General features: G+C 25.0%; 1 protein-coding gene across 1 annotated transcript; it reads right to left on the minus strand.

The window, feature by feature from the left end:
* Positions 1-4809: 4809 nt before the first annotated feature.
* On the minus strand, positions 4810-11133 carry LOC145835518 (small ribosomal subunit protein uS9-like). Its single transcript, XM_082943162.1, has 4 exons — positions 11028-11133; positions 8336-8499; positions 6042-6124; positions 4810-5045 (listed from the first exon to the last, which is right to left on the minus strand). Exons 1-4 carry the CDS (start codon positions 11064-11066, stop codon positions 4900-4902), a joined length of 432 nt encoding a protein of 143 aa, XP_082799288.1. The 5' UTR covers positions 11067-11133; the 3' UTR covers positions 4810-4899.
* Positions 11134-17661: the final 6528 nt, after the last annotated feature.

A 17661-nucleotide genomic window follows, 5' to 3' on the forward strand; every position in this document is an offset into this window, starting at 1 on the left:
TTTCAAACATTTTTATTTTTTATATCATAAACCGATTTGAAATTAACTATCAAACCAAAATTCTAAAATTTTATAATGAAAATGTTTTTTTTTTTTTTATTACTTTCTATAGTTAAATGTATTACTTTTAAAAAGTAACCTTTTCTAATTCTATATTTTTTCACTAGTTCTTAAGTTATCTTGTTATATGTACTTCTATAAAGATATTTATATATTTTTCTAAACTTTAAACAAGAAGGCTTGCTAGTTCTACTTTTGTGTATAATAACATATTTTGTGCATAACTTTTTTTTTATAGACTGTTTGTTTAGTCTACTTAAACTAATTTAAGATGAAATCAATTGATATAACAAGTCCTAAAGCAATTTAGTAAATATTCGATTTTAATTTGTTTTGATAAAACTAAGACATTTTTTGTTTGTTTTAAACATTGTTTTAAGAAATTTGTTTTAAATGACAAACGGTTTGACTTTCACCAGTAATCAATTTAGAAGCTTATATTATTTTTTTTGCAGAAAGTATATGGAATACAACAAAATTAATCATCGCCCAGGCCTCACCAAAAGAGAAAAATCAAACATTATTGCCAAACATTTCGACAGGATCAACTTCAAATACATGGAAGTTGCAACTTACTTTGTTTACAAAGTCAAAAATGAGAAGAATGTTGCTAACAAACAGAGTCATTCTGAAGTTGTGGTAACAGAAGACTAAACCAGGAATTAGAAGGATTGACCAAGCTTAGTACTAAAAATGCTTTATAATTTACTTATTATAAATTATGTGTGTTTTTCTGTTTGGTTATTTATGAATTAAGACTAGCGTAAGAAATACCAGCTTTATCAGTTTTATTATAAGCAAAATACTTTATATAATTTTTTTAACTTTGCAAAAAGTATTTATGTATAATAAAGTATTATAGATCCAAACTTTTGTTTTATTTTAAGTATTTTTTGTTAATTATGAACGTAAAAATTTATAATGTTTTTTTTTGTTTTTAGCATAGACTAAATTTGTATTATGTTTATTTAAGGTTCAACTAGTTTTTTTTTCGTATTACTGCTATCGTTTAATAATGTTTATCCTTGTTTGACCTAAATATTTATCATATTTTTTTATGTACTTTAAAACCAATACAAACATAATCGTTTTTTTTTCAGCATTTAGCTATGAAATTAATATTTAGAACGTACTGCAGATAAAACACAAAAGGTAGGGAAATATTTCTCTCTACATTTATTCTCTACACTAATTAGTCTACAAGTTTACGTGTCCAGGTTATCTGAACAACCAATATATTGGTGAGACTGAAAAACAACTTTTTGTAAGAATCAAAGAGCATGTGACTCGAACTAAAAGTGCAGTATTTCAAACATATCGAGAGTTGTGCATATTGTAAAAATTATAGCAACATACTTTTAAGCATTTCGTTAGAAAACAAAACCTGACTCAGCGAGTAAATGAATTTACTTTATTAGAGTTCTTTTAATAAATAGTAGAAAAATATTTATTGCTGATCTACTGGGGCTCAATAAAACTTAAGAGACTAAACCGTTTACAAAGTACGAACAAAAGCTTATTACAACTTGTTAGATTAACTCAACTAAAGGTTAATTGTGCCTCTACGTTGAGTTTTTTTTTTTTATACATTTTTATATGTTGCGAAAATCTAATTACAAAAGCAGTAAGGTTTTATTTTTTATCTAAGCACAAAAAAAATTAATTAAAATAAGTATTTATTTACTACTAATGCTTTTGAAAACATTAGATCTATAAAAATTCTAAATCACCTTTTTGTCTATAATTTACTATCTGATAAACAATTTGGTTTTGTCCCTAACCGCTCGTCAAACATTCAACTGCTCACATTCATGGATAGTTTTTATCTTTCAAAAACGAATATATTAAAGTAGTTTACACTGAAATCCAAAAGTATCACACAAACGATTATTTTAAATACTGTGTCAGTATGGACTACATGAATCTTTAGTGAAGTAATAATTCTTTCAATTGGGAGATCACAAAGAGTGGTCATTAACGATACGCTGTCAGACCTTTTAACGATATACAGTGCGTACACAAGGTGGTGTAATTGGTCCCCTTTTTTTGATTTACATTAATGATATTAATTCAAACATTGATATTAAAAGTAATATGAGGTTGTTTGCAGATGATCCAAAAAATTTTAGTGAGTCAAATATATCTTTACATCTACTTTAGATGATATATTTTTTATGGTAAAAAACATCAGTCTCAAACTCTACCCCTTGCAACGATAAACGTTAATATGCAAATGACTAAAAACAAAAAACTCGATTTAAATCCTAAGAAGTGTAAAATTCTAGCAATTAAGGAAAACAAACCGTTTGACCCGATTGACCTATTAATCAACAACATTAAGATACCAACAGTTTAAGTTTTTAAGGATTTAGGAATATATTTGTATGAAAATTTAAAATGGAATGAACACATAAATTGTTTGCATAATGTTGTAAAAGTTTAATCCTATCAAATATCAAAAAGTTTTAAAACCAATTCAGCTACTTATCAGATAAAACTATCAAGTATATACTTTCGTCCTAAACTTGTTTACAATACCCAAATTTGCTCACCCTATCTAAAAAAAGACATGAACAAAATTGAGTCCGTACATATAAATTTTACCCGTTTTATATGTAGCTGTTGTAAAATATCTAATACACCATATAATGATAGATTGATTAAACTTGTATTGAAATCTCTAGAATATAAAAGTTTAGTATTTATTTATTTATTAACGCTTCATAAAACAGTTAATGTCAAATATAAGATTTTTTAAGCTAGTTATTTCCATAATAGATATCATTTAAGAGGAAATTATATAAAAATAAACTGTAAACATAATTTTAACAACAGTCAGTGGCAAGGTTCATTTTTCACAGAATAAAGAATATGTGAAACAAGTTACCACAAGACGTGGTACCGTGTGAGAGGGTGGAACATTTTTGCTCTAAACTAAAAATTTAATTTAATAAGCATAAATATCAGTAAAGTTTTGTAATTGTTCCACAAAAACAATAGGGAAAAGTAAAGAAAATATTTATAACACTTGTCTCATCTTATTAAATTTTGATTTCTCCATTTTTCTATTTGTCATTTTAATTAATTTTATTTCCCTACGCCTCCCCCCAAACAGACTATTAATTTACTTTTATTATTTTTGTATAAAAGTGTTTAAATGTACCAAGTTATAGCCTTTTATAAAGCAGATAAGTTTAATCTTATTAACGAATTTTTTATAATTTTAGCTTTGTTTAATATTTTGTTGAATATAGATGTATTTTGTTTCTCTCATTGACTGTCCAGTTTAAGTGGCTAAAGTTTTGATGCCTGAATTCATCATTGTACAAAAATATATTGTACAGTATAATAATATGCTATTAGTTCGTATACCCCTGTTCTTTGGACAACAGTTAAAAATAAAGTTTTTATTTATCTAATTAATGGCAACTATTAGTTCTCTATCATTGCTTTATTTGTCCCATATTTTAGTCGTACACTTTTTTACTAGATATTTGAATTAACTGCGGCCTGTCCAGTATCTTACTTTGCGATTCAATTGGTTAACGTTTCATTTTTATCACATGTTTTTAATTATTCATTATATCAATAATCAAAATTTAAAACAATTCGGAAAGCATGAATCTGTCGTCGGCAGGGTACTATTAAACAATAAATAACTTTGTAGTTAATACTAAATGTTTTTCATTATTTTTTCAAGTTTTGTTGATTCTACATATTACGTCTACTGTTACTTGAAGCCAACTACGTCTTAAAAATTGTTTTCGAGGATTTTTTAGTACTACGGGAACAGATTTAACTAGTCATTTTCTTTTCAAAGGAATATCATTAAATTATCATAAGTTACTTAATCATTCTTTCCTTTCTCAAAAGAGAAAAATTATTATGTTCAAAACATTAACAAGTTCTGAAAATTTTGTTTCAAGTATTTATATGTGACCAACTAAAATGTTGTTAGGTGATAATAAAACAGATATTAAAGTGTCCAAGAAATTTCTGTTGTCACAAGTAAATATTTACTGAATTTGGGTTTCCTCGTGGGCCTGTTCAGAAATGTATAAATTCGGAAATTAGTTCCTGATCTTATAATAGAACTTGTGATTGACAATAAAAAATATCTTGAAACACTTAAGGGTATTTTAAGAAAAGTTACTGGATGGATAAAAGCTAATTCAACTTTATCCAAAGGAAGCCTTACGGGATAGACTTAAGCTGCGGTATAAAAAATGTAATGAACCCTGCCTGAATAAAATTAAAATTATTTGGAAAATAATTTAAGAGCTTTACTTAGTTTCTTAAATTGGCATGATTATTGCATTTGAATAAAAATTGAGAAAACTTAAAATAACAATAAATACCTTTGTGGTAAACACTTATATTTAAATATTTCATGTTTAATTGAACTTTCAATAGCCATTACAAAAACAACTTAATTGTCTTCACTACCCTAGTAACTTAAGGAAAATATAAGAAGCTGAAAGGATATACATAGTACTATATATAACTTACTGTACAAGCGTGTTTTTAAGTTATACTTTTGCTAACTACCATTTTTAAATATTCATATTTATTAAGTAGAAGAGCCTTTTAAAAGAGAAAACTTGTCTAAAATAGACATCAAGTCTTTTCAATTAAAAATGAATGAATTATTATAAGAGTTTATGGACAAACTTTAGCCGAAACAGCTTGATAAACAATTATTCTAGAGACTTTTATAATATTGATTATTTAATAAAACAAACTACACACTAACTGTTAAAAACAAATTTTAACTAGTAATTTTAATTATCTAGCGCGAAAACACACAACAATAAAAATTCCCAATGCTCTGGAAGAATTTTAACGGTATGATTTCTGGTATCTGGCCCTGGCACCGGGACCTCCGAACTTCTTGGCTTCCTTCCTCCTTGGATCGGCTACGAGGAGAGATTTGTCGTAGGTCTGGAGGATGTCTTTGATCTCCTTCTTGGATGCCTCATCGACGACTGAAAAATAACGTTTGTTGTATATTTTGTTATAGTTACATGCATTATGTACATTCAATGGTTGGTAAACTCCATGAAAATTGCAAAACATTTCTCTTTGAGTGTAAGGTAAATTGTGTGATGTCATAATAGTACTCCGGGGTCTACCAATGGACAAGCGATTTCATTTTCAGAAGTTGTAAAAATTTGGAAAAGCGCTTTCATTAGCAGTGGGCTATCATATCATTTGAATTTTAAATCCTTTCAATTAGTGAGAAATGTTTAACAATTTTCAATCAAGTTTAATACAGTGAATTCAGATTAGTGACACGTAATAATCATAGTCTGAAACCAAAATCAAATAAAATCAGAAAACCTGATTGTTATAAATGAATTTGGTTCGTTTGTCGACTAAGAAAACGCAATAGTTTTTTCATCATTTTCACTGATATTAATATTTGCATAAATTTTATTATCATACAAACTGTCTCAGATTTTATATTAAATTATAATTAAAAACAACATGCTTGCCAGTTCAAAATTTTTTTTTTAAATTTAACATTTTTAAAGGGTCTTCAAAGTTAACATTTAACAATAAAATACAGATTTAAACAAATAGGATCAAAATCAGACTTCTGAGAATTTTGTTAGATGTAGACCATTTTAATTAGGATAAAAAATATATATAACTAAATTTAGACAAAAGGAAAATATATTTTATTAACCTTAATATATTTTTAGGTCAATAAAACATCAAATCTAAGTCTAAATTAAAAGTCTAAATAAAACATATAACAATTAAATATACCTCAGAAGTTCAAACTTAATTTCAAATAAGTGTACCAAGAAACTAAAATAAAGCTGATTGTAAAACTCTAATTAAAATTCAAAGAATGGAGGTGAAACATTTTATATTTTTTAAATACATGGTTATCAAGTGTTTAAATTAAATTTAGAAGGTAGAACAATATTTTAACCATTATTTTATACAACAACTTATATTACAACAATACTAACATTTTTGGTAGTATGAAACCAAAGATTTGGCGAGAGCTTGACGGATGGCATAGATTTGAGAAACACGTCCACCTCCGTTTACTCTGTAAACAAAAATAAATTTAATAATAAGATTGATAAATTTAAGTTTTACATCAGGATATTTATATGGTATCAGATTAAGCTTATCAACATTTGTATTTCAGAATGTGAACAGCAATGTTATCATCATTTACTTATCATAACTAATTTGTTTTAGAAATACACTAATAGATATCAAACAAATATGACTTTTAAAAATTCAAATTCAGGTTAGGCAGCAAAATACAGAATGTCGTGACATATTTTATGTTTCGAAAATATTTCAATAATTACAAGGTGAACTTTGTTAAAATAAATAGCAATGCATAATTTCTCTTCAAACTTGAAAACTATATTTTCTTTGATTAGGGTGACATTTAGGTACAGACCGGTTACAAATTCAAACTAAGTTAACTTTTTTCAAACAATTATTGGTTTTATGTTTGTAAAAAGAATTCAGTATGTAACTTTTCAATATAAAAGTTAATCATTTTCTTGTTACATTTTTATTGAAGTATTAAATGGACAAAAATAATAGTTTATAACAATATAAGATGTAAAATAATAGTTAAAATAAAGAATGTTAAGGTAAAAACAATTAATCCATATATATTGAAATGAAAAATACAAATTAAATACCAAATAATTTGTATTTGCGAATTATCTGAAACTTTAATTGCTGTCTTGTAAAAACTTTTTCTTTTTTAATTTAGTAAAACAAAAAAAAAAGTTATGCAACGATTAAAATAACAATTAACTAATAAATAATTGGTGAGAAACTTTAATTTTATTATTATAATTGTATTTCTGGATTTTTCAAAACAACTACTCAAATGTGAATATAAAGTATAACTTACAGTTTTGTTTAAGATTATAAAATTTTAAAAAACATTTAAATTTTTGCTTAACAAATGAACTTATTTCAGTAATTAAAAAAAAAAGCAGTTAAATTCCTTTTAAGAAATATATTACGATCATGTAGCCACATTAAAAGATAATCTTAAAACTTAGATATTCTTTTCAGTGATCTTTAAATTTAAACTAGTTTTTGAGATATAAGGGTACAAAATTGGGGAGAATCCTAATGGAAGAGGTAAGTTAAAAAACATAAGTTTCATTAAATTGTTATCTCACATATTGCATATTTAGCACAACTATTGTTTACTTATTGTCATAAAATGTCTATCTTAATTTCAAAAATTTCAAAAAGTATCAAGTAATGTTGATAGTAAAAGGACTTAATTTGGAGAGAATTGAAATTGCAAGTATTAACACACCATGAAAAATTATCTTAGTTTTTTACAGCACAATACTTAGTGTCTAAAATTGAAAATTTATTGTTTTAGAAAAAACTTGTATCATTTTTAGCTAGTGGTACTTATAGTCATCAAATAAAGGGACAAGGAAATATTCAAGGTTTCTTATTTTGATAGTTATTTTTCTATTTATAGATCCAATAAATTTCTAACCATATGAAATTACTAAGTTTCTTTAAGTTTTAAGTATTTCTTTAATCAATTTGGAAATAATTTACCAAAACATTTAAATAAACCCAACTACTATAACCATACTATTTGTTCATCAATTTACATATCAAAGGAGTTTTCTCAAAATATTAAAATAGCTGTTGGGGGTATTAAAATTTAACCAGTTTAATGATATCTTCTAAACTAAGCAAAAAGTTTGAATTAATTTACAATAAAACAATGGTTTTTCAATTAAAATATGAAAAAATAAATGGTTTAACTATGACAGTTTTAATTGATTTACTCTAAGTAACTGTAAAAACTAAAATTATTATACATGAATTGAAAAATCAAACTAATAATAATGTTCAAGATAGTTAAAATATATTTCAAAATCATACTGTAAGTTTGGCCTTTGTTGAAAAATTAAAGCATAAAACAGAACAATTAACATTATATCTCAATTTTTTATATAAATATACAAGAATGATAAACTTTAGTATTCAAACTGTTGTCAAAATATTTAAAAACCTAATAAAAATATATAAACAAGGATTTTCTTTAATTTATTCTCATAAAACATTTACTGTTGTGAATCACTGTACTTGTTTTTTTTTTAATTTAAGTTTTAAATTTACTTTTTTATTCAAAAACTTCGAGTATAGTCAGTATAATCGAAATTTCAAGTATAACTGTATACATGTAGGTATGAAAATAAATTTATAGTGATGATCAAAAATATCTATAGGTGTTTATGAAAAACTATACCTGATTTTGACATCAACACCTTCAAATCTGGCCTTGCCAAGCAGAAGGATTGGCTCCTGGAGCTTGTACCTGAGGGTCTCAGGGGTGATGAGGTCCAAAGGCTTGCCGTTGACCTTGATCATTCCCTTACCACGCTTGCAGTGAGCAACTGCGGTGGCGGTTTTCTAAGAGTTGATTAACAGTTAGAAATGGTATAACTTGTAATTAAATTTGTTTTTATTTGAATAACAAGCTCAGATTAGTGACACATTTGTCATCAACTGTTTGTTCTATAAAACACCAATAGCAATGTTCAAGAAAACCTTAAACACTGCCAGCATTTTGAATGAACATTCAGACAACAAGTATTCATCATTGCTTATTGAGTTCATTTAATTGGTTTATATGAACTACATTAATTCAGTACTACAAACGTTTTTTATGTACCCAATGTACATTTCTTTTATGGTCTTATTCTGTTTAAGTTCAAAACTAGAGACAAATATCAAACTAAATTTTATAAAAAAGTAATGAATATATTAAATACATTCAAGGTGTTCCATCTTTAATATAATACATTAAACATGATATACATTGTCACTTAATTTAAGAACTTAGGTTTATCAAAATGCAAATTTTAAAGATTAATATGTTTAGGTTGCCACTGTTTTAAAAATTTCTTCTAGATTTGAGGTCTATATATAGTTTAAAAGTTAAAATTAAAATTAACAACTGTGTTAAATAGTATAACAACATTAAATGGATGCTGTAATAATACTTAAGATATGTTTTTTTTAATTATTCTGGTGACAATAGATATTATCTTGATGATATTAATAAATTATACTGTACCCACTACCTACTTGTACACAAACACATGTCTCTGTCAACACATTAACACATTAATGTAATAAAGAGAGGATACTGTATAATTTGCATTGTTTGTTAACAAAAGCTTTAACTAAAATTTTTTGATTAGTTATCTCTATGATAGATTTTTGGTAGCATTATACAAAAAGTGTTGATGGCTCTAGGTTTATTAGAGATTTTTGTAAAATGTTCCAGGTTTTTCAAAAGTTTTCTTTTTCAAAATTTCTTAAGTTTCTGTTTTTTCCAGGTTTAAATAAATTAGTCTAAATTGTCAAATTGCAGGTTTTTTCCAGGATTTCAGGTTTAGTGTCAACCCTGTCTGTATCAATATATAAAGTATAAAGGAAATTTTATACATTGTCAAATTTCAAAAAAACAACTTAAGATTTTAAGATAGTCACCTATCTCACGTTTTTGAAAAGTAATAATTTTAGTGGTCCTTGTTTACCTAATATTTAATAATTAGTTCAAAATTAAGATAAGAGGCCTAGGTCATAACTATATTGTGAATCATTTTAACTCAATTGCAATATTATAATAAAAATATAATTACTAACACAGGGTTGGCACCCTTACGTTGCAAAATACTATCTTGATAAACTCTTGAGATTTTTTGAATCCTTATGGTTGCTTTTTATAATTATCAAAAATATCAAGTAATTCAACAAAATTGGATATTAAAACACATAATATTGCAATTTAGTCAATTGAATGTCATTATAACCTATAAAAATATACTGGTTTAGTTGAAAAAATTAAAAAAACATAATATCCTGAGATTTTTTATAATAATTAAATATCCTAGATGTCATGATTACTCAAAGTATGTGGCAACCCTGTTGTCATTAAAAAATAATTAACAGGGAAAGTTTATTTTTCAAGTGGCTATACTTATAGGGGTCGAGCCATGATATAATTAATTACTAAAATATAAAAATCATATAATGGGAAATATAGCTCTAATAAAATTAAATTAAGATTGATGCAAAGATTAGAAATAAAAAAAACTAGGTTTAAAATAACAGTCTGTAACTTTCACAGTTACTTCGCAGCAACATTACTTCAAGTTACAAAATGAATTAAAACAATTTAACATCTGTTACATGTATAAATACTATAAACTGTCAGTTTTATGTAAATAAATATTAATTTAAAACTAGTTGGAAGAATGACAAAACTAATTTCAAAATTTTCAATTATATTGAAAGCTGTTGTATATAAATTTAAATTGAAGTAAAAATTTATAATAAATTAAGAATAATACTTAGTAATTTGAAATAGTTTATTTCCAATTCATCTTGGCATGTAGATTTAGAGCATTTCAAATTTTTTAAAATATTAATTGAAATTTTCTATTATGATTTGTACATGATATATATGAACATATTTGTAACCATGTTTACATATTTTAAAAAGACCTTGACTTTTAACAACAACAATAATAATCAATTTTTACTTATAAAACATAAAAAGGCCTACACAGAACTTTCATTGGGATAGTCAATTCTATAATTTTTTATTTTATATTAAGAATTTATAACCTGATATAAGAAATTTAAAAAAGATAAACTATTTATAAAATGGAATAAAAGATGAAAAAAAGTAGAGTATTAGTAACATTAGATAGGGTACTAAGTGACAACTTGAGTTGTAATAAATTTATTAAACTAAAACCATAAAAATTAAAACTTTTAACATGAGATTTATTAACAAAGAAATAAACTTTATAATATAAAATGATTTCCATGCATTTCAAAATTAAATAAATCTAACTAAGCTTAAAAACAACATAAAATATAATTTCTAATCATAATATAATAAATAGCCAATAAAAAATACTTACTTTTCTACCATAAACTTGTACAGATGGTTGTTTAGTCATGTTTAAAGAGGGTATGTGATCAAAAACTCAACTAAAAGAAAACACTACCAGACAAACTGGGTTTTTCTCAAAATAGAAAATTTGACTTTTTTTCATTTTGAATAGTAAACAGCAATTTCTTGTCAATACCAGGGACAAAATTAAAAGTTCTAGTAGCATAAATCAAAAACATGCTTAATACAGTTTTAGAACTAAGTTGATTTTAACTTAAGTACATTTTTTATTGTTTTCAACCGTAATTCTTACAAGATATAACTTTTTGAATTTTAATCATTTACTAAATACTGTATACAGTGTTTGTAATTTAATCTATAATACTTTAATGTAAAAGTTGATATTTTTAAATCAAATATATTAAAAAAAGTTTTGAGTTAGATAAAGTTTTTTGTTATAAGATATTCAATTATATTGTATGATCATATTTTAAATAATAAAACAACAAAACAAATAGAATAGTACTATTAAATTATATAAACTAACATTGTTAAAATTAGTTGTATTCTTTTTTATTTTTTGTTTCAATTCCATAAAGTAGACAGGATTCTATGAGGTAATCGTCAAAATTTTCTCGAGCACTTCATTGTTAATTAAAGAATTAATAAAATAAAGTATTATTCGGTATTCAGAATTCTCCTTATTTTGAATTTTAGCAACTTGAAAGTGTACTATTTACGAAAAAAAAAAATTATTTATCGAAAACAAATTGTGATACAGCTAAAGTTTATATATTGTAACGTATATAAAATAAAAATAACAAAACTAGATTAAATAAACAAGACAATATCTAATTAATGTACGAACTTATAAAGGTTGATGTACATATAAAGGTATACCGTATACGATAAACCCTAAAAACTTAATTTATACATGTTTAAGTCTGGTCTAGAACTTTATATTTGTTAAACTTAAATTTTCATTGTTTAGTTTTCTACCAAATCATACTTCCAGTAACTTCTTTTTTTTTTTTTCATTTAGATTTTATTACAAGTAGCTTTAAAGCCAGTGTAAATGCCAGTTCATTAAACTTAGCTGTTTAAAAGATTATACTTTTTTGACCTAATTTTTAAGCCTAAAAACTTAATTATCTAAATTTCAAAATCTAGCTTTTACAACCAATAAATTTGTATTGTCTTAACATTTGAAGTTTTAAAACAAATGTAATAGTTCTTTTTCGATTGATTTCTTTTTTTTTATTTTCATTAAATATATAGAACTAATGAAAGTTTATTATTTTATAGGCACGATGCTTAATATAAAGTGTATTAGAAATAAGAGCAAAGTAATTATATTCTTTTTAAAATTTCATTAAATAGCTAAAGTATTTTTTAATCTTTCGAAACATATTTTATGGTTTATATAAGGAAAAAAGACTGAAATGTATATTATACACATTTTGTTAAATACTCATTATTAACTAGAACATGTAACGTATCAAACTTGAAAATATTTTATTAACAACAAATAAAGGTCTTTTAATATAACAAAATTAAATTTAAACGAAGAAAAATTTAAATCATATTTATTGATAAACTTTGCTACATATTATATATTAGTTCCAAAAAAGTAGAAGCAGTTCAACTATAAAAAAATATCTTATGTATTTTTTAAAATCTAGTTTGTTTTATAATATTCCAAGAACAAACTTATTTAATACAGTTTAAATATTCGAAATCGAAAACTTTTAAGCATGTTAGAAAGTTTTGAACTTTAGAATAATTACTAAGCGTTTAGTAAGATAAAAGAAGTCAAGTAAATTTTAAACGAAACTATAAGTGTTAGTTGAAACGACGATAAAAAGTTTGTATGAAAGTTCACTTTTACCGAATAATTACTTTTTTTCAACTATAATAGCTTGCTATTGTTATTGTAAAAACTAGAATTGTAATGATTATTGTAGAAGCAGCATTCCTATCATGTTAAACACAGATGGTATATCAAAGTAATCAATTCTAACACTAGGAGATGTTCCATAGAATTAAATTTTGTTTTTAATTTATTTACTTGACAATTTTTTTGTCGCAAGAACAGTTCATCTTACGAAATTACAGCTTCAAAGACAATAAAAATTATTTAGTAATGTAAAAAAGCAAACATATAAAAAGAGTTCCTTAAGTTAATAAGCAAACACTTTCCAAAATCAGGTTTTTATGGAGCTTTATTAATGAGAAATACTATGAAAATCTCACATTCTTGTATGCCCAATCTGGAGAAAGAAATCTTTATACATAATCACAAAATTCTTCAAAAAACTTGAACAAAATAATCACAGACGATGGTTATGTTCTTGCTATTGCATATCAAAAAATTAATTGTTCATTTGATGGGAAATGCTTACCAAAGGAGTAATTTATAAAGTTACAGTAGAATATAAAAACAAAGAGATAACATGGATTGGGTCCACAAGGAGACAATTAAAGAAAAGATTCTACGAGCACATGCATGACTTTAGAAATAAAAAAAAGAAAAAAACACAAGACTCAGCAGATTTGTCAACAAAATAAAAAAATTAAAGATGACAATGCCAAATGGAAAAAATCTATAAGATGGAAGATTCTTCATTCCACTAAAAAAACAAATCTGGTAAATAAGCATTAAACGCTCCCTGCAATCTGGAAAGACTTTAAATTGCATTCACAATCAATAATAAACTACTAAACTTGAGATCGGAGTTTGCAGGAAAATTTTTTTTGTGTGCGACCTGACAACCAAAAGGTTCTTTGTTCACCAGTTTTTAGAACCAAATACTTTGAGCTTTGTTTTTTTCGTTCAATTAATAATAATATTGTTTATTGTTGGTTTATTTATTTTTAATTATTGAGAAACCATGTAATGTAGTAAATGCTATAAAACTTTCAATTTAATTGATTTAATTGTAAAAACTTGTTATAACTGACAAAGAAAAAACAAACACTAGTAATATTTACTTCAGGTGATTAGGTGTACACTAAGAAAAATTACAAAAAATTTAGTTTCCAAACTCAAATGGACAAAAGCTTAAAGATAAAAATAAAATTTAACATCTATAAAAGTATACTTAGCCTTTAGAATGATTTTAATTTTAAAAGGCAGCAGCAATAGTTTTAGAATTGAAAATTGACAGAGGATTGTTGCGAGTTGATTTACAAAAATATTAAAAAAATATAGATAATAAGACACATGTCAATATAACGAATAAACTATATATAAATTCAAGTAAAAATTTTGCTTTAGTGGGAAGAAATTCTAACAAGTTCATTTATTTTGATCAGTTCATTTATTTTATTAGAATTAGCAGTATACAATCTTTTCAAGTTACACAACTTACATTGTTTATTGAACGACAAATAAGCGCTTAAAAAATTGGTCCAAGGACCTGGTGTACGAAAAAACCTTTCGGTTATTAAGTCATGAACCAGGATACAGTTTATTTTCATGTCTAGGACATATAACATGCATATATTTTTGGTAATAATAAATCTGCACTTAGTAAGTGACATAATTTTTTATTTGACGAAGTTATATTGTCTTCTTGAAAATTCTACAAGCAATTAGCTAGCTGTGTGCAATTGATTAGTTTTATTTAATTTTAAAAAATGATGTTTTTAAATGGTTATATAACTTTTGGTTTTTATCGTTGGTAAATGTGGTATTTAACTTTAAAAGGTTTTGTAATTATGGCTTTGTTTTGTAACTGTAATTTTTATACGTATACTTAATGTACATAATATTAATACATTAAATTTATCTTAATGGTAAAAAACATCAGTCTCAAACTCTACCACTTGCGACAATAAACGTTTTCTGGGGAAAAGTGAGTTAGTTACATCATGTGTAATATTACCTACCCGTTAATATTAAAGTTTAATTATCAACAATATAATAAACAAAAACTATCTTTTAAACGATTAAAAAAAACCTTTGGTGACATACCATTTCAAGAACACTCAAAGGCTAAAATTTCAACACTAAAAGCCTCAAGTTCTCAAGTTCTAAAGTTCTCAAGCGCTACAACAAAAAAAATCAAATCAAAAAGCCAATCATGTTATCACTGCCACAAGAGTGAAATTACAATTATTTTTAGTAAAATACATTAAACTAGTATCATAATGAATACATTAGCAATAAATAACTATCTTGAAACCTATTAAGTTACTATTTTACTGAAAAGTTAATTATCGCAATCGATAAAAATTATTAGCTCTTTATTTGTTTTCGTTACTATTAAAGCATCTTTATTGTAGTTTATCTCTGCAAGTTTGATTTTGTCTGATGTACTGCTCATGTAGCAAAACGTCTTCGTTTGAAAAAAAATGAAAAAAAATCATATTGTAAATGATTTTTCTGATACAAAGTACAACAAAACGCAATTAAACTGTTAAACTTTGTTACAATATATAGAATAAGCAAAAGAATGCTAAATTTTATATACAGTATCTAGTACTACAGAAGAAACCAATAAATACTGAATTTAGATTGATATGTATATAAACAATCCTTCAACACATGAAAGATAAACAAAAACATGTATTTATAAAGTTTTCATCATTGGAGTGTTGAACACTTAAACACTTAAAACCATAAATATATGTTGAAAAACAATAAAACAATTTTTGTAAACTTAAATGATTTCACTAGTAATTACACAATTGTATGTATATGTTCTTTCATATGTTCTATTCAAACTTGTAAAAAAGTTTTAAATGAGATTAGTAAAAACATAAAAAAACTTAGGTACTATCCTTGTTTTAAAACTTATCATTGAAATATAAGTTCACAGATAGCAATTGGTTTATACAAACTTATATGTTAAGTTTTTAATTATTTGAAACAAAAAAAAACTTAGCTAGGGTTGATCGTGAGATGCTTAAACTTTTAAAATGTAAGCATAAGAAACAATTAATATTATCTAGCTATAAAAATATCAAATTGTTGAAAAAAAAGTTTAATAAATTCTTATAAAGTATTTAAACATAACTTTCTTAATATAGAGTTGGCAACTTAGTTTATAAAAATTATTCAAGGCATACTTTAGTTATAAAATTGTAGCTTTGACTGTGTAATAATGCTTTAAATTGGCTAATTTTTAAACAAAAACCCATAGCTTGGTTCTCTATTAATTCAAAAACTTTAAGAATCAAACTTTAAAAGAGCACATTCCTTATTTATTTAAAATTTAACAAATTGTGAACCAATAATTAAACCTTAATGAAAATTAAAAAACAGCGTAAATAATGAAATGTTGTTATTGCCTTGGCTTAAAAGCTGCTAAGGTAACCGAATAAGTTTCTGACAAGCTTGTATAATTTTAATAAATTTTTATTTTGGTGCTTTGTATATTTATAAGCACATATAGTAACCTCTTTTAATTTATTTTTATTAATTTATAATAATTAGTAAACTTTACCGCAAGATCAACAACAACAGCATCCGAGACAACCTACGACCGGTTTCGTCCTAAATTAGACTCATCAGGCAGGCATAGTCGCGTGAAACCGCTGTTGAGACTTAACCAAGCGGGCTTAGTACAAAGTTCTGAAGCGACCATTAGTGGTTAAAGTTGAAAAAATTGACACATCTAAATCATTCATAGCTCAACGTCTAAGACATTGTCAGCTTATTGTGAGATTATGGTCTGTGCTTGTTTGATCAGTTTTGACCAGTATTTATTTCGGCCATCATCAACAGAGTTGAGATGTTGACCATATACTCTGTTGATGATGGCCATAACAACTACTGGTTAACAATTAGAAGGAAAAAAACAGTAATAATACAGCAGTGCAGTACAAACATTTAAAATTTACCGAAATTACACAAAATTTTAAATCTAAACACTCACGCTTGCCCCTAGCTGTTCTTACTAAAATATACAACAAATACAACTTTTGATTAATTCAATTAAACTTAAAGATTAAGGAAATTTAAAACAGACATAATTAACATTTTAGCATACAAATTTTGACATTATTGCAGTTAGCAGTTTGCATTCTTCTAATAAAAGCACTTTTAAGTTAGTATTTTATATTTATAATATAATTTCAATGTTTTAATTTGCATCCAGTGTGATAATAAAAATAGTTGGAAGAATTAAGTACAGTAAACAGATAAAATGAGCAATATTCTGACAAAAAAATCTTTGTATAATCTTCAATTTTTAAAGTTTTAGTGTACTTTTTAGAAAATTAGTTTTGTGCAAAGCATAAAATTATGTAAATATTTAATTTCCTTTATTGTAAAAACAATGGTTTATAACTTTAAATTACCCAAAAATGGTTAATTAAACAATTTTAACAAAGTACTTTAAACCACGCTCATCAAGATTTTATTGTAAAAATTTAAAGTTGTTTTTATTTTTCTCAAGGCTTAAGCCAACCTATGTATGATGGATAATTTTGTTTGTCTTCTTTGAGCTTATGTTTGATAATTTTCACTTTATTTAGTTATAAATTAAAAGTTTTACAGTTTAGCTTTTATAGCTTTTATTGATATGTTTCATAATTAATTATATATTTATATAATGCCTTATAGTTTTATTATCGTTCTATTTACCAATATTTGACATAGATACTAAACAAACCATATATTTTTTATAGAACATAGTTTTTTTTCGATACTTGAG

Source organism: Thalia democratica, chromosome 5 (genome assembly GCF_965202585.1).
Source record: "Thalia democratica chromosome 5, ktThaDemo2.hap1.1, whole genome shotgun sequence".
Classification (NCBI taxonomy): domain Eukaryota; kingdom Metazoa; phylum Chordata; class Thaliacea; order Salpida; family Salpidae; genus Thalia; species Thalia democratica.